The sequence below is a fragment of the Entelurus aequoreus genome, linkage group LG19 (genome assembly GCF_033978785.1).
Source record: "Entelurus aequoreus isolate RoL-2023_Sb linkage group LG19, RoL_Eaeq_v1.1, whole genome shotgun sequence".
NCBI classification, from domain to species: domain Eukaryota; kingdom Metazoa; phylum Chordata; class Actinopteri; order Syngnathiformes; family Syngnathidae; genus Entelurus; species Entelurus aequoreus.
Window position 1 is genome coordinate 44,289,320 of NC_084749.1, and position 21,270 is coordinate 44,310,589.

Genomic DNA, 21,270 nt, shown 5'->3' on the forward strand with positions numbered 1-21,270 from the left:
TGTTGTTGTCAGAAACATTGTTGTCTACAACACTGTTGTCAATAATGTTGTTGTCAATAATGTTGTGAAATACGTTGTCAATACTGTTGCTAATAACATTGTCAATTATGTTATTGCCACTAACGTTGTTGTCTATAACACTGTTGTCAATAATGTTGTCAAATATGTCAATAATAGTGTTGTCAATAATGTTGTTGTCAATATTGTTACTTTATCGTCGATGTTCTCTACTAAATCCTTTCAGCAAAAATATGGCAATATCGCGAAATGATCAAGTATGACACATAAAATGGATCTGCTATGCCCGTTTAAATAAAAAAAATATCATTCCAGTAGGCCTTTAAAAAGTTATCGGTGATGTTTAAGTTCATTCTTATAATTAGGATGGATTGTTTACATTTAATTTCATTTATATTGTTGGAAATGTTTAAGTTTATTCTTAAACCTAGGCCCTATCAGTGGAAATTAATTTTGGTTGGATTGATTTAAAGGAAAGCAAAGCATGTATTATGGTGTATGTTTATGAAACACTAATGTGGTTTTTTTCTCCGTTTGATTAAGGTTATCAACCTATTCGACTATTCATTCTGTTCATCCATTCATTTACACCGATAACCCACTTTATTTTATTGCTTCAAATCAAACATCAATAAATCACAAGGAAAAAGGATATAGTTGTCCCTTTGTGTCCTTCTTGAGTCCAACTGGCCCTTTCAAGTTTGGGCACGGCTGGGAAAAAAGCTGAAGAAGTCGACAGTATCCAATTATGATCAATAAATCATCTCCTACCTGCACGCTTTCGTCCGGAGTGTTCGTGTTGCGCCTGGAGGAACTATCCCGCATAAAGATGCAACCCCCACGTGACAGAAATAGAAATGCAGAATTGTAGACAACTTTATTGATAGTCAGCTGAACACACCACTAAAGGCCTACTGAAATGATTTTTTTTATTTAAACGGGAATAGCAGATCCATTCTATGTGTCATACTTGATCATTTCGCAATATTGCCATATTTTTGCTGAAAGGATTTAATAGAGAAAATCGACGATAAAGTTCGCAACTTTTGCTCGCTGATAAAAAAAAGCCTTGCCTGTAGCGGAAGTAGCGTGACGTCACAGGAGCTAGTATTCATCACAATTCCCCGTTTGTTTACAATGGAGCGAGAGAGATTCGGACAGAGAAAGTGATGATTACCCCATTAATTTGAGCGAGGATGAAAGATTCATAGATGAGGAACGTTACAGTGAGAGGCAGTGATGGACGTATCTTTTTCGCTCTGACCGTAACTTAGGTACAAGCTAGCTCATTGGATTCCACACTCTCCTTTTTTTATTGTGGATCACGGATTTGTATGTTAAACCACCTGGGATACTATATCCTCTTGAAAATGAGAGTCGAGCACGCGAAATGGACATTCACAGTGACTTTTATCTCCACAACAATACATCGGCGAAATGCTTTAGCTACGAGCTAACGTGATAGCATCTTGCTTTAACTGCATATAGAAACAAAAGAAATAAAGCCCTGACTGGAAGGATAGATAGAAAATCAACAATACTATTAAACCGTGGACATGTAAATACACGGTTAATGCTTTCCAGGCTGGCGAAGGTTAACAATGCTGTGCTAACGACGCCATTGAAGCTAACTTAGCAACCGGACTGCACAGAGCTATGCTAAAAACATTAGCTCTCCACCTACGCCAGCCAGCCCTCATTTGCTCATCAACACCCGTGCTCACCTGCGTTCCAGCGATCGGCAGAAGGACGAAGGACTTCATCCGATGCGTTTGGCGGCCCGGAGACGTAAGAAGTCAAGGTGAGGTCGCCGGCTAGCGCGGCTAGCGCTCCAACAAAGTCCTCCTGGTTGTGTTGCTACACTGATCCCACCTACAATTGTCTTCTTTGCAGCCTTCATTGTTCATTAAAAAAATTGCAAAAGATGTCCAGAATACTGTGGAATTATGAAATGAAAACAGAGCTTTTTGTATAGGAATCTACGGGGTACCATAACTTCCGTTACTCTGACTTCGTCACGCGCATACGTCATCATACCGCGACGTTTCAGCCGGATATTTCCCGGGAGATTTAAATGTCACTTTATAAGTTAACCCGGCCGTATTGGCATGTGTTGCAATGTTAAGATTTCATCATTGATATATAAACTATCAGACTGCGTGGTCAGTAGTAGTGGCTTTCAGTAGGCCTTAAATATTCCAATAGAAACATATTTGACTGATATTCATAAACATTAAAAAAAGGTTGTTTTTAAATGTCTTCAATAATTCAGACAAATGGAAACCCCACCCAACTTCCTTCAATTGCAACATATTCAGAGCCTGATGTACTAAAAGCTGTGTGTGTGCCCTTGATAGCACATCGTTGTGGATCTTAGTAGATCAGGGTCTAAGTTTAATGCAAACTGTAGGTTCTTGAGTAATAAAAAGATGAATAGATAATATAGAACGCATACGTCTTGCAACATGCCGATTTATTTCATTTCGGACTTTGTGCGACTGACGTCAGTGGCCGTCTGGAACCACACCTCCTCCACCCGCTCCTTTCCCAGATCCAAAAGTTGCTGCAGAATCAGACGGTCGTTCTTGGTGATGTGCTCGAAATATACCTCGTTCTCGGGCTGCACCGTCAGAATCTGCACGCACAGCACCACCGACTGGCAGAAGCGGGCCAGAACCAACCAAAAGAGACAATCCCTCTCCGCCTGGTTCAGAGGAAGGACACTTTCCCAGCCTGCCAGGATGGCTCCGCCCACCTCCATGGGGTTTGGGCGCGCCAGCATGGCGTGCATGATGCTGATGGCCAGCTCGTGCACAAAGTACCCCAGGCTCATATACCCGAAATCAATGATACCGGACAGCTTGTAGGCGTGGCTCTCGTCCGCTTCAACCAGCACGTTGAGATGATTCAAGTCGCCGTGTATCACACCTGTAGAGACAAAAATGTATCACACCTGTGGAGACAAAAATAGTAATTGTCAAAAAGTCAGGATTTTTTGTAAGTGTCAAAAAACACTTGGAAAAAAATTCAGATTTTTTGACACTTAGACAAAATCCAGACTGTTTGACAATAAAAATTCCGTCTTTTTGACCCAAAAATTTCTGACTTTTTGACACCTATAAAAAATCCTGACTTTTTGACAAAAAAAATTCAGACTTTTTGACATTTACAAAAAAATCCAGACTTTTTGACACTAAGAAAAAATCCCAACATTTTGACTCTGAGAAAAAAATCCAGATTTTTTGACATTTACAAAAAATCCCGATTTTTTGAGAAAAAAAAATCCGACTTTTTCACAACTAGAAAAAATCCGGATTTTTTGACAGTTACAAAAAAATCCAGGTTTTTTTGACAGTTACAAAAAAATCCAGGTTTTTTGACACATACAAAAAATCTGGACTTTTTTCAAACAATTTCTGACTGTATGACACTTGGAAAAAAATCCCGACTTTTTGACCAAAAAAATGCAGACTTTTTGACACTTAGAAAAAAATGTCGACTTTTTGACACTTGGAAAAAATCCAGACTGTTTGACAATAAAAATTCTGACTTTTTGACCCAAAAATTTCTGACTTTTTGACACCTATAAAAAATCCTGACTTTTTGACAAAAAAAATTCAGACTTTTTGACATTTACAAAAAATCCAGACTTTTTGACACTGAGAAAAAATCCCAACATTTTGACTCTGAGAAAAAAATCCAGATTTTTTGACATTTACAAAAAATCCCGATTTTTTGAGAGAAAAAAATCCGACTTTTTCACAACTAGAAAAAATCAGGATTTTTTGACAGTTACAAAAAAATCCAGGTTTTTTGACACATACAAAAAATCTGGACTTTTTACAAACAATTTCTGACTTTTTGACACTTAGAAAAAATCCCGACTTTTTGACCAAAAAAATTCAGATTTTTTGACACTTACAAAAAAATGTCGACTTTTTGACACTTGGAAAAAATCCAGACTGTTTGACAATAAAAATTCAGACTTTTTGACCCAAAAATGTCTGACTTTTTGACACTTGTAAAAAATCCTGACTTTTTGACAAAAAAAAATCCGACTTTTTGACATTTACAAAAAATCCAGACTTTTTGACACTGAGAAAAAATCCCAACATTTTGACTCTGAGAAAAAAATCCAGATTTTTTGACACTTACAAAAAATCCAGATTTTTTGACACTTACAAAAAATCCAGATTTTTTGACAAAAAAAAATCTGACTTCTTCACACCTAGAAAAAATCCGGATTTTTTTGACAGTTACAAAAAAATCCAGTTTTTTTGACGCATACAAAAACTCTGGACTTTTTACAAACAATTTCTGACTTTTTGACACTTAGAAAAAATCCCGACTTTTTGACCAAAAAAATTCAGACTTCTTGACACTTAGAAAAAAATGTAGACTTTTTGACACTTAGAAAAAATCCCAACATTTTGAGAAAAAAAAATCCGACTTTTTGACACTTACAAAGAATCCTGACTTTTTCAAAAAAAAAATTCAGACTTTTTGACACTTGAAAAAAATGTCGACTTTTTAACACTTGGAAAAAAATCCCGACTTCTTGACACTTAGAAAAAATCCTGACTTTTTGACCAAAAATTTCTGACTTGTTGACACTTAAGTTGCTGTGTATCACACCTGTGGAGACAAAAATAAATTGTGGTGTATCACATCTGTGGACACAAAAATACCACTTTGTCCTTATTGCGTGTGAATGCTGAAAAGCCAAAGCTGGACGGTAATGCTAACAGTTAGCATGCTAGCCAGATAGTGACTGGAACTGCACAATTAGCATTCAAGCTAGCTTGTTTACATGCAAATGCTAACAGTTAAATGAGTAGAATGGGAATACATGTGACTCTGAGGTGTGTAACAGCAAACATTACCTAAGATGCTAATATTAGCATGATAGAATGCTAGCAAATTACATACATACTAACAAGGAGGATTTTGAGTTTGGAACGGGTTTAATTTTACGGAAGTTGTGGGGAATCAGATAATTTTTGTTAGTTTGAACGTCCAGGATGAATGGGTTAGGGTTAGAGGGTTAGAGTTTGAGGTTGGGGTTGGGGTTAGGGTTGGGTTAGAGGGTTAGGGTTAGGGTTGGGTTAGCGGGTTAGGGTTAGGGTTGGGTTGGGTTGGATTAGGGTTAGAGGGTTAGTGTTAGAGAGTTAGGGGTTTTAGGGTTGGGGTTGGGTTAGGGGGTTAGGGTTAGAAGGTTAGGTTAGGGGGTTAGGGTGTTAGGGTTAGAGGGTTAGGTTTAGGATTGGGGTTAGGGGGTTAAAGGTTAGGGGTTAGGGTTAGAGACTTAGGTTAGGGTTGGGGCTAGGGTTAGGGTTAGGGTTAGGTTAGAGGGTTAGTGTTAGAGGGTTAGGGTTAGAGGGTTCGAGGGTAGTGTTAGAGGGTTAGGGGGTTAGGGTTAGGGTTGGGTTAGCGGGTTAGGGTTAGGGTTGGGTTGGGTTGGATTAGGGTTGGGTTGGATTAGGGTTAGAGGGTTAGTGTTAGAGGGTTAGGGGGTTAGGGTTGGGGTTGGGTTAGGGGGTTAGGGGGTTACGGTTAGGTTATGTTAGGGGGTTAGGGTGTTGGGGTTAGAGGGTTAGGTTTAGGATTGGGGTTAGGGGGTTAAAGGTTAGGGGTTAGGGTTGGAGACTTAGGTTAGGGTTGGGGCTAGGGTTAGGGTTAGGTTAGAGGGTTAGTGTTAGAGAGTTAGGGTTAGAGGGTTCGAGGGTAGTGTTAGAGGGTTAGGGGGTTAGGGTTAGGGTTGGGTTAGGGGGTTAGGGTTAGAGGGTTAGGTTTAGGATTTGGGTTAGGGGGTTAAAGGTTAGGGGTTAGAGGGTTAGAGGGTTAGGGTTAGGGTTAGGGTTAGGATTAGGGTTAGGGTTAGGGTTAGGGTTAGGGTTGGGAACATCATACTTACACTTGCGGAAAGCAGAGTATTTAGGGGCCACATAGGTCTTGTACTGATGGAGAACCGTCCTCACGCCCGCCTGGAGAGGATGTCCATCTAGAACGTTCATGTGCTCCTCCAGGAGAAGAACATTTGACAAGTTCCATTTGAAGTCGTCTTTCTGCAACGCTGAGAGTTGAGGATGTTCTATCTTGGACAAAAATGGACAAAAATAGTCTGGTACTCAGTAAGATGTTCTCAGTCATAAAATATGTTGCAGACCTCACACATGTAGACAAAAACGTTGAACAGTTTTCATGTTCATGCATGCGTCATGTTAGAGAATATACATTCAATGATAGCTAATGCTAACTATCCAAATTGCTATCATTAGCTAACAACAGCTAAGGCTAACATGCATGCACGTGTTACGTACGTACGTAGTTACCTCATCACGTCCTAGAAGTCGTACGAGGGCAGGATGTAATTGTAAAGTTAGCGCCCTCTAGGGATATGTATAAATGTTGCAAACAGCCCCTTTAAAGGTGAACTGAACTTTTTTGTCATTCATTCACAATGCTATGTAAGACAAGAACACATATGTTTTTATTTGTTTATGCATTCTAAGTCGTAAATAAATGCTAGCAAAAGTCAGCTATATACCGCCTACACAATGCCCTAAAAACATCCAAAACCTCCATCAATGTTTTATACACACGCTGTAAGTATATATGTAGTATCTAGTAACATTCATAATAACATGTAAAATATACATGATGTAAGTATATATGTCATGTAGTAACATTCATAATAACATGTAATATATACATGATGTAAGTATATATGTCATGTAGTAACATTCATAATAACATGTAATATATACATGATGTAAGTATGTATGTCATGTAGTAACATTCATAATAACATGTAATATATACATGATGTAAGTATATATGTCATGTAGTAACATTCATAATAACATGTAATATATACATGATGTAAGTATGTATGTCATGTAGTAACATTCATAATAACATGTAATATATACATGATGTAAGTGTATATGTCATGTAGTAACATTCATAATAACATGTAATATTTACATGATGTAAGTATATATGTCATGTAGTAACATTCATAATAACATGTAATATATACATCATGTAAGTATATATGTCATGTAGTAACAGTCATAATAACATGTAATATATACATGATGTAAGTATATATGTCATGTAGTAACATTCATAACATGTAATATATACATGATGTAAGTATATATGTCATGTAGTAACATTCATAATAACATGTAATATTTACATGATGTAAGTATATATGTCATGTAGTAACATTCATAATAACATGTAATATATACATGATGTAAGTATATATGTCATGTAGTAACAGTCATAATAACATGACATATATACATGATGTAAGTATATATGTCATGTAGTAACATTCATAATAACATGTAATATATACATGACGTAAGTATATATGTCATGTAGTAACATTCATAATAACATGTAATATATACATGATGTAAGTATATATGTCATGTAGTAACATTCATAATAACATGTAATATATACATGATGTACGTATATATGTCATGTAGTAACATTCATAATAACGTGTAAAATATACATGATGTAAGTATATATGTCATGTAGTAATATTCATAATAACATGTAATATATACATGATGTAAGTATATATGTCATGTAGTAACATTCATAATAACATGTAATATATACATGATGTACGTATATATGTCATGTAGTAACATTCATAATAACATGTAATATATACATGATGTAAGTATAGATGTCATGTAGTAACATTCATAATAACATGTAATATATACATGATGTAAGTATATATGTCATGTAGTAACATTCATTAACATGTAATATATACATGATGTAAGTATATATGTCATGTAGTAACATTCATAATAACATGTAATATATACATGATGTAAGTATATATGTCATGTAGTAACATTCATTAACATGTAATATATACATGATGTAAGTATATATGTCATGTAGTAACACTCATAATAACATGTAATATATACATGATGTAAGTATATATGTCATGTAGTAACATTCATTAACATGTAATATGTACATGATGTAAGTATATATGTCATGTAATAACATTCATAATAACATGTAATATATACATGATGTAAGTATATATGTAGTATCTAGTAACATTCATAATAACATGTAATATATACATGATGTAAGTATATATGTCATGTAATAACATTCATAATAACATGTAATATTTACATGATGTAAGTATATATGTCATGTAGTAACATTTATAATAACAGCGTTCACTTCTCCTTCAACAACAACAAGACTACTAATCATGGCAGACTTGATGAGAGACAACAAACACTATTTTAGGACAAATGATGATCCAGAAACTTCTATTTTTGAGCCTGAACATAAGGAGGATGATCTACAAGTTTTAGAAGCTGTGTGCTAAACAGATGCAGCTTTAGTAAAACACTAAGCATAATGTAGCAGTATTGCTAAGTGCTAAACAAAATACTGTATACAAACATTAAAACAAGTCTCTTACTGTACAATGTTTGCTCTCACTGGGATAAAGACTGATGTTTATATCTTCCAGTTTACATCAACAATTCATCATAATCTTCACAAATGATTAAAAAACGAGTGTGTTTTCGTGTTTTTCTGGCCATCTCCGGGTCTAAGTTGGATGTCAAAGTTGACCAACTTGTGGGTTTATGTCCACAACCTTCTACTATCCAGGTGAGAGACATGATTTATCATCTTCAATTAACTTTCACCAACTCAGAGGCGATGCAGCAGCTCAATATGTCGATATAGCAGCATAAGCTAGTTAGCTCTCTAAACGTAGTTCCTCTGTGTTAGAACTTATAATAACAATATTGCTGATACTTAGTAATATTCAGGTCACCACATGTAAATGTAGTATTGTTGTTAAGACTTTCGAGAATTGTTGGTTTCCTTCCCTGACCATGACGACACTGACGTGGACTCCCTCCATCTATCTCCCATGTAAATATGCTGTTGTTTTATTGCTAGCTTGCTCAAAGAAAAAAAAACAGCACCTACTTTAATGTGGGGCGTGCTTTATAAGTTTTGTACAAGTAATAAAGATCTTATTAGAAGATCTTAAAGGGGGACTTGTTGGAACCAGATCTTTTCCATATATCCATATTTAAGTGTTACTTCTTTCTAAATTCCTATAGTCATATTTTCATCAGCTAATGTCTCGTCTGGTAAAAAAGTGCTTGTATTCGAGTGTCCTTGATGAGAGGGTCAGAGCGTTGAATATTCTCTCTGTTGAGACTGCCATAACATTCCTGAGATAAGGGCACAGCGCGGGGCTAGGCTGGGGGACAGCAGGTGGGGAGGAGGAAGGAGAGGATCACAGCACTTCCATGGGTTTGAGGGGAGACCGATCTAGGCTGAGCTAGGAAACGCTGGTGTACTGGATTTGGTCTCACGATTGTCTTTAAAGCTTTAACAATAAACCACAAAATACCAACTACTGCCTGGTGTTCAATTTAACTCCAGTTTATGTGTCATTCAAAGAATCTGGGAGAGACTAGCAATTTGAATTCCCCATTGGAGGAAGAGCTGGTCAACGCAACACTCTCTAAACGTAGTTCCTCTGCGTTAGAACTTATAATAACAAGATTGCTGATACTTGGTAATATTCAGGTCACCACATGTAAATCTAGTATTGTTGGTGTTTTTAGATGTTTTAAAACAATATCATGACTCCTACTGACTCCATTGATAGCTGACTTTTACTTACGTTCATTTACGAGTTAGAATGCATAAAAAACTCACATGTGTTTTTGTTGATTGATTGTTTGATTCTGAATAATGGGCAACATTCAAAAAAAGTGCAGTTCCTTTTGAAGACCAGCCTTTAAAAGCACAAACGTTGTGATAAACACAAAAATGAGCCTCAGGATCCGATCAGTCCGTCAAGACACGGGAGGAACGTGGGCGAAAATGAAGGTGGTGACTCGTCCAGTAGGCATTAGACACCTGGGAGAGAAATTTCACAGGTGACATTGAAAAGTGGAGGAAAGTTTTATTGTTTGATTATAAAAAAACGTAACTTGACGGTCCTGATGGCTTCCAACTGTCACGTCGTGGTTTTCACAGCTTACTGCGAGGTTTGTTCTCCCGGGATGCAAACGGATTATTCCGGACAAGGCTTGCAGGTAGGAACATATTTATTAATCTAACTACAAAATAACAGGCAAACAACAAAGGCCTATCGCACGCGGAAGCTAAGGCAAAAACTTAGCGCAGGAAACATGGAACTATGGACAAGGCAACAACTCTCTAACTGGCATGAAATAAAACAAGACTTACGTAGAGGGTTGCGTGAAGCAAACAAATGACGCCAGACTGAGCGAGGCCAGGGCATAGCCTAAATAGCCGTCTGATTAGTGCCCGGGCAACAGGTGAGCGTCCCGAACACTAACCAGAGGCAGGTGAATGCAATACGTAACCATGGTGACTAAACAAACTCAGGAGGTGCACAAACAGGAACTAAAAGAGTCCAAAACTAACAGAACATAACAAAAACATGATCCGGATCTCGGATCATGACATAACCACCTCCTCAAAGACAGATTCCAGATGTCCAAAAAAACAAAACAATGCAAGATCAAGAGTCATGGGAGGGCGGAGGGGGGACTTGGCGGTGGGTCGCAAGACCAAGTGTCCCCGCAACCAGCGAGGGAGAGTCAGGTGGCGGCGACGCGTTGAACGCCGCTGCACTTGGCGAGGCGGGCGACCCGGGAATGGCCACATGTGTGGCCGACGGGCAGGTGGGTACACTTGGCAAGGCGGGCGACCAAGGAACGGCCACCTCCGTGGCCGACAGGGAAGTGGGCGCGTCGTCGGTGTGGCAGGCATGGAAGCAGGGCGCGTCAACGGCGTGGCAGGCGTGGAAGCAGCGCGCGTCGTCGAGGCAGGCGTGGAAGCAGTGGACGTCGTCGAGGCAGGCGTGGAAGCAGCAGACGACGAGGCAGGCGTGGAAGCAGCAGACGGTGCTTGGCGTGGTGCAGCAGACGGTGCTTGGCGTGGTGCAGCAGACTGGCGCTAGCCGTGGAGCGGCTACTGGCGCTAGCCGTGGAGCAGGTGCAGGTGCTAGCCTAGGAGCAACTGCAGGTGCTAGCCTTGGAGCAGGTGCTAGCCTTGGATCAGGAAGGGTTGCTAGCCTTGGATCAGTAAAGGTTGCTAGCCTTGGATCAGGAAGGGTTGCTAGCCTTGGATCAGTAAGGGTCGCTAGCCGTGGAGCAGGATGGGTCGCTAACCGTGGAGCAGAAAGGGTCTCTAGCCGTGGAGCAGGAAGGGTCGCTAGCCGTGGAGCAGGAAGTTCGGTTGCTAGCCGTGGAGCAGGAAGTTCGGTTGCTAGCCGTGGAGCAGGAAGGATTGCTAGCCGTGACTTTTGCGGGGGTGGCCTCGCTGGAGGTTGTGGCTTGACATGCCGAAAAACTGGTGGTGGTGGCCGGGCCGGAGGTTGCTGCCTGGCTGGGCGCAGCTGAGCCACCCCACTAGCACAGCTCCCGGCACTAGTCCCCCCCCCTCAAGGAGCGGGTACCAGACGCGCTTCTTGCGGTCTGGACCCGTCTTTAGGGGTGGGTGGAGGGAGGTCAGGAGGGGGGTAGACTCCTCCCCTTTAAATTGTCCAAAATGTATTTTTGTATCCCCCACCTGAGGTTGTGTGGGCGGACAAAAAGAAAAGGTCAGTGACGTGGGCGGGGCTTGAGTGTTGGGGGGCGGAGCTTGAAAATTAGGTGGCTTAGATTGACTAGCTGTAATTTTCAAAAACATGTCTTGATAATGTTCTATTCTTGTCATGGAATTAGAGTCTTTTGGGGGCGGCTGACAAAAAAAAAACAGAATTGAAAAAAAAATCTTCGACTGTGACGTCATCACAATGCGGCGGCGTGACGTCATCAGGGGGTGGCCTGGCTGCCTGCAGCTTGCTTCGGTCCGGAGGAGGAGGGGCTTGCGGGAGCGACGCGTCCTGACCGCGAAGCGAAGCCCTTCTGGATGGCTTCAGTCCTTGCGGACGCGTCCAGTACCGCGGTGGCGCGGCAACGTCCCCGGGCCACACGGAGCTGATCGGGACCAGCGTACCGTTAGGACCCCACATTAGGTCCTGGCGCTCCATAGGGGAATGGCGGAGCGTCTCAGCCTCCATTGCGCGTAACACCTCCCACGTACCTTCATCCAACTCCTCCAAGTCCGTTGCGGGAGAACGGACTGCTGTCACGTCGTGGTTTGCGCAGCTTACTGCGAGGTTTGTTCTCCCAGGATGCAAACGGACTATTCCGGACAAGGCTGGCAGGTCGGAACATATTTATTCATCTAACTACAAAATAACAGGCAAACAACTAAGGCAAGCGTGCCTATCGCACGCGGAAGCTAAGGCGAAAATTTAGCGCAGGAAACATGGAACTATGGACAAGGCAAAAACTCTCTAACTGTGGCATGAAATAAAACAAGACTTACGTAGAGGGTTGCGTGAAGCAAACAAATGACGCCAGACTGAGTGAGGCCAGGGCATAGACTAAATAGCCCTCTGATTAGTGCTTGGGCAACAGGTGAGCGTCCCGAACACTAACCAGAGGCAGGTGTGTGCAATACGTAACCATGGTGACTAAACAAACTCAGGAAGTGCACAAACAGGAACTAAAAGAGTCCAAAACTAACAGAACATAACAAAAACATGATCCGGACCCCCGGATGTTTGTTTTTTAAATGTTTTTCTAGTTTTGACTTTTGATCAGCTATAAACAGATTATTTCACTTTAAGACTTTGATGCTCGGATGTATTTTTGTCTCACTCCCATTTCTTTGTTTTGCATTTTGAAGGTCTGCTTAGAACCTTCTTTAAATTCAACAAGGTAAAAAAGTCAATCCTTGCAAATCTGCTCTTGTGTGGCTCTCTCTTGAAAACGTTTGTGTTTTTCTCCTCGCTCGCCCTAAAAAAGCCATAGTCCGTCAAATTGGAAAGTCTTCTGTAGACACCAGATCAGGTGGGAGGGCATGAAATGAGAAGGAATAACAGCAGAGACCCCAACAGTCTTCCGGGCTGACGCCAAGGAGGAGGAGTCTGGTAGACGGCGGATGCTCGAAAACCCATATAAGTACGTCCGTCAATCTGTGACCTCTCTTGACCTAATATTCTAAAATGGAGCATTCAGAGGCATCCCGAACTGTCTGCAAGGCTAACCCGGCTGTCAGGCTTGTTTGGTTAGGTTTGGGTTTTCCTCTGTTTGTTTATTTCCTGTCAGCGCTCTTATTTTGGTTCCATTTCCTGCATATTTCCCTCACCTACCCCTGATTGGCAGCCTGGCACACCTGCCCGCCTCGCCCTCCAGCCAGGGCTCTGTGATTGTATCCTGTTGCCTGATTCCTGTCTCCTGTTATCCTGTTTCCTGGTTCCTGTTGGCTGTTTCTTGTTGCCTGTTTCCTGGTTCCTGTTTTCCCTGCATGTGCACTTACCAGTTGCACTATTTGTTTTTTTGGTATTAAAGTCATGTTTTCCTGCACTACACCTGCCATCTATGCATCTTGGGGTTCAAGGCCGACAGCAGTCCCTGACACCGGCTGGATTGGTCCCTGCACCCAAGACTCCAACCTGGGTCTCCCGCATGAGAGACGAGCGTGCTAGCTACCGAGCTATCAACCCGATAGCCAGCACTGCTCTTGAGGTCGTCAGTGAGTGAGGTTTTACTCATGACACAGCCACGCTGCAAGAACCTCATGATTTGACACTTTTGAACACGACCATCCAACATTGTACCAACATTTATCAGTCTGACAAGTGGACAATCATCATCTTTAACAATGGAGTTAGTTGTACCTCTTTGAGGACCAGGTCCATCCTGGCTGCTGTCTGGCCCAAGTCATAAAGCAGTTCTGGTGAGAGAGGAGCCTTGGCGATTTGGATACCTGGCAAATAAGTCAACAGGCGCACCAGGAACTTCTGTAGACCATGGCCACAATCTGCCAAAGGCAACAAGTCAACAATTGGAAGAGTTTGTCTGTCTCCACTCCTGTTACTTGACATCATGTTGTGTGTACTACCCATACTACACCTTGTTTACACTCTATACTTCTGCATTGTTCAGGTTCTCCTATATAAATGAAGTGGATTGGATTGGATTTACCAAGTTTTAGACCACAACCTCATAGTTTAGTGTAATTGTGACCTGTGCACCCTGGTTGGCTAATAGTTAAATATCTTATGGCAATCTTTAAGCCAGCTAGAAGTAACTAATTACAATAACGGTGCATACACAACACAAAACACACACAAAGAGCAACTTCTTGTAAGCAAGCATCATTTCCTCTGGCCATTTGCTGGGGAACTCAACTGAGTCAAAATATATCATGTTTACATCCAATTCTATTTCTATAATGAATGACTTAAGCTCAGAGTCACCACATATAACTATTTTATCAAACTTAGTCACTTGGTAAAAACTTAATTCTGAAATGAATACTTGGTGTCAACCTGGCTGTAGATCTAGGTGAATAGAGTTTGGGACCCCTGCACTAGATAGGTATTCCAAACCACTAAATCCGATACGGTTGTCTGAAACAACCTATTGTCTCTTCGGGCTCCAGTACTCTGGAATGCCATCTATGCTACTTCAGTAGAAGCATTTAAGTACCATCTTAAATCTCATTTGTATACTCTAGCCTTTAAATATACCCCTTTTTAGACCAGTTGATCTGCTGTCTCTCTTCTCTGCTCTGCCCCCCTCTCCTGCGTGGAGAGGTTATCAGGTGGCCACAGGTAACGTTCAAAATCGGGACCCGGGGCGGACCACTCCTCTGTGCATCAGTCGGTGACGTCTCTGCGCCCCGACATGTCTACATACAAGAGGATCCCCTGCTGGCCCCACTATGGACTAGACCAGGGGTGTCCAAACTTTTTCCACAGAGGGCCGCACACGGAAAAATTAAAGCATGCGGGGGCCATTTTGATATTTTTCATTTTCAAACCATAACAAAATATATGGATTTTGTTTGTTTTTTAACTTTAGGGCTCCCGGGGTCTAAGTCATTAAAATGTTAAAAACAAGTCAAATTATTATTTATTTATTTATTTAACACTTACAGTAAATCTCTACAGTGTATCAACTTCAGGTTGATATAAAGTTTAAAAAAACAAAAAGGTTTTATGCCTTTTCTGTCAAAAAAACTTATTTTTTTATAATAAAACTGAAATATGCAGTATTTCCCCCACCGCCCAAAACATTCAGAAAGCAATGTTTGATGTGAAGTAATTAGAGCCTTAAAAAGATCAATAATGCAGGACACCATTGATTTTAATTCATTATTATTTTTGAGTAATCACAGTGAAAAGAAAAATAAAATCCCATTAAATATATTTGGGATCCAAAAGGTGCCCCACTCAGAAAGTGATACATTTGTATTAGTTTTTTTATTTACTTTCAACACTTAAGTTACGAGATCAACTTCAGATATATCTGTCCATTTTACGTTTGAACTATTATTTTGTTTGTTTTATGCTCTTTTGTCAAATAAAATGTTGATGTTTTTGTATGGCAACCACACAATATTTCCAACATAAAACATTTGAAAGTGAGATATTTGAAATAATTGGAGCCTTGAATAGGTCAATAATTCATTATAACATTGATTTTTTATTTTTTTGGAGCAATGGCAAAAAAAAGAAAAATAAAGAGACAAAAGAAAAATAAAAGCCTGCATGGCAGCTTTGTGTCAACATTGCAACTTTTTATAGTTAGATTTCACCTCATTACACTTTTTTAAATGTTTTTTTTAATTTTTGCAATAGCATTTCCAGAATGTGTGGCGGGCCGGTAAACAATTAGCTACGGGCCGCAAATGGCCCCCGGGCCGCACTTTGGACACCCCTGGACTAGACGCTCACATTATTAACTGTATCCATCCGGCATCCATTGCACCGGTCATCCAGGGGGCGGGGGTCCACATCTGCGGTCCCCTCCAGGGTTTCTTATCATGCCCAATGGGTTGAGGTTTTTTTTTTGCCGTGATGTGGGATCTGAACTTAGGATGTCATTGTGGCTTGTGCAGCCCTTTGAGACACTTGTGATTAAGGGTTGTATAAATAAACTTTGATTGAATAATTGATTGATTGATTGATTGAAACAAGTGCACACATTACCTTTCATAGTTCAGAGGCACGTCCGTCCCTTTATTTCACACCAACAGGTAGAATCTAGGTTCTGTTCCTAAAATTAATATTTCCTTGTCTCTGGCACAAAATGCTTTCTCATATGGGGTTAAATTGTTTTTGTATCTATAAGGAGCATTGGTTTCATGTTGTGAGTTGCCTCTGTAACCTTCCTGGTCCAGCCCTTGCTTTTGTTTCGCCCGGGACTTGAACTTAAGTCTGCAGAATGAGCGTTTAGAGTGCTAGGCACCAAGCGAAGAGCCTAAGCTGTCAACTCAGAGTCCAGCACAAGTTCTTAAGGTATCAGGGAGTGAGGTTTCCTCATGTCCACAATGGCTGGCTTTTGTTACATCTCTAGGTACGTAAAAACAGACGTGAAATCTCGTTTTGACGTACACACATTTACATACTCATCAATTCAAAGGCAATGAAGTCGTGAGTGACTGGTGTCCTACCGATGTCTTCCAGGAACATGACCTGTCCTGTGGTGGTTTTCAGTACTTTCTGTGTAGGAAGTCCCTTCTCCTGCAGAAAGTTCATGGCATACGTCTGCACTTCAGTCATGGCGGGGTTCTTATTGGTCTTGGAATTCATAATCTTCAGCACAAACTGTCCCCCGTCCACCGTCACAACGCGGAGGTTCTGGTCGTCCCAGCTGGGCAGACAGTGGACTTCAGAGGGAGTCAGGTCGTAGCGTCTCTTCACGAGTTCTGCGGCCTGAGCCTGGCTGAGTTTGGGTATGGCATGCTTGGTAGACATCTTGATGGAAAAAAACACGTACATGGTAATCATACCTGGACTCGTACTAGTTTTGACTTGTTGGTTTGGCTGGTTGGCTGGTTTAAAAACAAGTCTGACTTCTGCTCCAAATTCATTTTGTACAATACTACTGAAAATAATGATCCTCATAGGCTAATAATAAACTATCAATGCGTCGTCTTTCTTTACCTTTATCAAACGACATTGCAAGCTACAAACATTCACAGTCAAAGATGATAACTATAAAGATATGTTAAAAAGAGATATCAGAAGATGCCCTTTTTTGGAAATTCCCAATTCTACGCTAGACAAGAACCCATACGTTCTTTTTTTATGCATTGTAATTTGTAATATAAAACAGTGCAGTTGCCCTTTAAATTGTTGAAGTTTTTACTTCTCAAATCATTCCAAAAGTGAGTAATACTCAATAGTATTAAATGCAGTTTCTGACGGAAGAGTTAACCATGCCAACAATAAAGTCCTATATATACACAGATTAAGTAAATATAAACATTTTTGAACTTACCTCACCTCAGTATGAATGTGATCAACCAACCAAACTTGCTAAACAAGAAGGACCTGCCTTTTATAAAGTAGGAGGTGGGTACATCTGTAATGGAAGGGTTTATTGTTTGCACTCATCATGTCTTTAAATATTCCAAACATTCTTGTGTGCAGACTCCATACCAATATGTTGGTACAAAAGCAGTGAAGTTGTCACGTTGTGTAAATGGTAAATAAAAAGAGAATACAACTAATCCTTTTCAACTTATATTCAATTGAATAGACTGCAAAGACAAGATATTTCATGTTCACACTGAGAAACTGAATGTTTTTTTGCAAATAATCATGAACTTAGAATTTAATGGCAGCAACACATTGCAAAAAAGGCCTTTTTACCACTGTGTTACATGGCCTTTCCTTTTAACAACACTCAGTAAAGGTTTGGGAAGTGAGGAGACACATTTTTGAAGTGGAATTATTTCCCATTCTTGCTTGATGTACAGCTTAAGTTGTTCAACAGTCTCCCTTCTCATATTTTAGCCTTCAACATTTTCAATGGGAGACAGGTCTGGACTACAGGCAGGCCAGTCTAGTACCCGCACTCTTTTACTATGAAGCCATGTTGATGTAACACGTGGCTTGGCATTGCCTTGCTGAAATAAGCAGGGGCGTCCATGGTAACGTTGCTTGGATAGCAACATATGTTGCTCCAAAAGCTGTATGTACCTTTCAGCATTAATGGCACCTTCACAGATGTGTAAGTTACCCATGTCTTGGGCACTAATACACCCCCATACCATCACACATGCTGCCTTTTACACTTTCACCCTAGAACAGCTTTTCCCCTTTGGTCCATAGTTTCCTAAAACAATTTGAAATGTGGACTCGTCAGACCACAGAACACTTTTCCACTTTGCATCAGTCCATCTTAGATGAGCTCGGGCCCAGTGAAGCCGGCGGCGTTTCTGGGTGTTGTTGATAAATGGCTTTGGCTTTGCATAGTAGAGTTTTTACTTGCACTTACAGATGTAGCGACCAACTGTAGTGACTGACAGTGGTTTGCTGAAAAACAAAACAAAAAAACTTCTGACGTGTCACGGGCCAATTTGAAGACGCAGGCGGGCCGGATTTGGCCCGCGGGCAATACTTTGGACACCCCTGGTGTAGGTAGTGAAATACATCAGTTACAATGGTGTAAGTAGTGAGATACATCAGTTACAATGGTGTAAGTAGTGAGATACATCAGTTACAATGGTGTAAGTAGTGAGATACATCAGTTACAATGGTGTAAGTAGTGAGATACATCAGTTACAATGGTGTAAGTAGTGAGATACATGAGTTACAATGGTGTAAGTAGTGAGATACATGAGTTACAATGGTTTAAGTAGTGAGATACATTAGTTACAATGGTGTAGATAGTGAGATACATCAGTTACAATGGTGTAAGTAGTGAGATACATCAGTTACATTGGTGTAAGTAGTGAGATACATCAGTTACAATGGTGTAAGTAGTGAGATATATCAGTTACAATGGTGTAAGTAGTGAGATACATCAGTTACAATGGTGTAAGTAGTGAGATACATCAGTTACATTGGTGTAAGTAGTGAGATACATCAGTTGCAATGGTGTAAGTAGTGAGATACATGAGTTACAATGGTGTAAGTAGTGAGATACATCAGTTACAATGGTGTAAGTAGTGAGATACATCAGTTACAATGGTGTAAGTAGTGAGATACATGAGTTACAATGGTGTAAGTAGTGAGATACATGAGTTACAATGGTTTAAGTAGTGAGATACATTAGTTACAATGGTGTAGATAGTGAGATACATCAGTTACAATGGTGTAAGTAGTGAGATACATCAGTTACAATGGTGTAAGTAGTGAGATACATTAGTTACAATGGTGTAAGTAGTGAGATACATTAGTTACAATGGTGTAAGTAGTGAGATACATCAGTTACAATGGTGTAGGTAGTGAGATACATCAGTTACAATGGTGTAGATAGTGAGATACATCAGTTACAATGGTGTAAGTAGTGAGATACATGAGTTACAATGGTGTAGATAGTGAGATACATCAGTTACAATGGTGTAAGTAGTGAGATACATCAGTTGCAATGGTGTAAGTAGTGAGATACATGAGTTACAATAGTGTAAGTAGTGAGATACATCAGTTACAATGGTGTAAGTAGTGAGATACATCAGTTACATTGGTGTAAGTAGTGAGATACATCAGTTACAATGGTGTAAGTAGTGAGATACATCAGTTACAATGGTGTAAGTAGTGAGATACATCAGTTACAATGGTGTAGATAGTGAGATACATCAGTTACAATGGTGTAAGTAGTGAGATACATCAGTTGCAATGGTGTAAGTAGTGAGATACATTAGTTACAATGGTGTAAGTAGTGAGATACATCAGTTACAATGGTGTAAGTAGTGAGATACATGAGTTACAATGGTGTAAGTAGTGAGATACATCAGTTACAATGGTGTAAGTAGTGAGATACATCAGTTACATTGGTGTAAGTAGTGAGATACATCAGTTACAATGGTGTAAGTAGTGAGATACATCAGTTACATTGGTGTAAGTAGTGAGATACATCAGTTACATTGGTGTAAGTAGTGAGATACATCAGTTACAATGGTGTAAGTAGTGAGATATATCAGTTACAATGGTGTAAGTAGTGAGATACATCAGTTACAATGGTGTAAGTAGTGAGATACATCAGTTACATTGGTGTAAGTAGTGAGATACATCAGTTGCAATGGTGTAAGTAGTGAGATACATGAGTTACAATGGTGTAAGTAGTGAGATACATCAGTTACAATGGTGTAAGTAGTGAGATACATCAGTTACAATGGTGTACGTAGTGAGATACATGAGTTACAATGGTGTAAGTAGTGAGATACATGAGTTACAATGGTGTAAGTAGTGAGATACATTAGTTACAATGGTGTAGATAGTGAGATACATCAGTTACAATGGTGTAAGTAGTGAGATACATCAGTTACAATGGTGTAAGTAGTGAGATACATTAGTTACAATGGTGTAAGTAGTGAGATACATTAGTTACAATGGTGTAAGTAGTGAGATACATCAGTTACAATGGTGTAGGTAGTGAGATACATCAGTTACAATGGTGTAGATAGTGAGATACATCAGTTACAATGGTGTAAGTAGTGAGATACATGAGTTACAATGGTGTAGATAGTGAGATACATCAGTTACAATGGTGTAGATAGTGAGATACATCAGTTACAATGGTGTAAGTAGTGAGATACATGAGTTACAATGGTGTAGATAGTGAGATACATCAGTTACAATGGTGTAAGTAGTGAGATACATCAGTTACAATGGTGTAAGTAGTGAGATACATTAGTTACAATGGTGTAGATAGTGAGATACATCAGTTACAATGGTGTAAGTAGTGAGATACATTAGTTACAATGGTGTAGATAGTGAGATACATCAGTTACAATGGTGTAAGTAGTGAGATACATCAGTTACAATGGTGTAAGTAGTGAGATACATCAGTTACATTGGTGTAAGTAGTGAGATACATCAGTTACAATGGTGTAAGTAGTGAGATACATTAGTTACAATGGTGTAGATAGTGAGATACATCAGTTACAATGGTGTAAGTAGTGAGATACATTAGTTACAATGGTGTAGATAATGAGATACAACAGTTACAGTGCAAAGAGGTCGCCGACTTTCTGCACAGTCAGTTGCTACAGAGCTCCAAACTTCATGTGAGCTTCCAATTAGCCCACGTACAGTACGCAGAGAGCTTCATGGAATGGGTTTCCATGGCCGTGCAGCTGCATCTAAGCCATACATCACCAAGTCCAATG

At 40.0% G+C, this 21,270-nt stretch overlaps 1 protein-coding gene across 1 annotated transcript; it reads right to left on the reverse strand.

The window, feature by feature from the left end:
* Positions 1-2,411: 2,411 nt before the first annotated feature.
* LOC133634942 (hydroxylysine kinase-like) lies at positions 2,412-17,452 on the reverse strand. Its single transcript, XM_062027602.1, has 5 exons — positions 17,433-17,452; positions 16,603-16,906; positions 13,820-13,962; positions 5,933-6,113; positions 2,412-2,946 (listed from the first exon to the last, which is right to left on the reverse strand). The coding sequence occupies exons 2-5, from the start codon at positions 16,904-16,906 to the stop codon at positions 2,492-2,494; spliced, it is 1,083 nt and encodes a 360-aa protein (XP_061883586.1). The 5' UTR covers positions 17,433-17,452; the 3' UTR covers positions 2,412-2,491.
* Between the last annotated feature and the right edge of the window lie 3,818 nt (positions 17,453-21,270).

Coding starts and splice junctions, on each gene's coding strand:
- LOC133634942 (XM_062027602.1), bottom strand. CDS start 16,906: ATGTCTACCAAGCATGCCATACCCAAACTCAGCCAGGCTCAGGCCGCA. Junction 13,963..16,602: donor CATGTTCCTGGAAGACATCG/GTAGGACACCAG, acceptor TGCCTTTGGCAG/ATTGTGGCCATGGTCTACAG. Junction 2,947..5,932: donor ATACTCTGCTTTCCGCAAGT/GTAAGTATGATG, acceptor TTGTCTCTACAG/GTGTGATACACGGCGACTTG.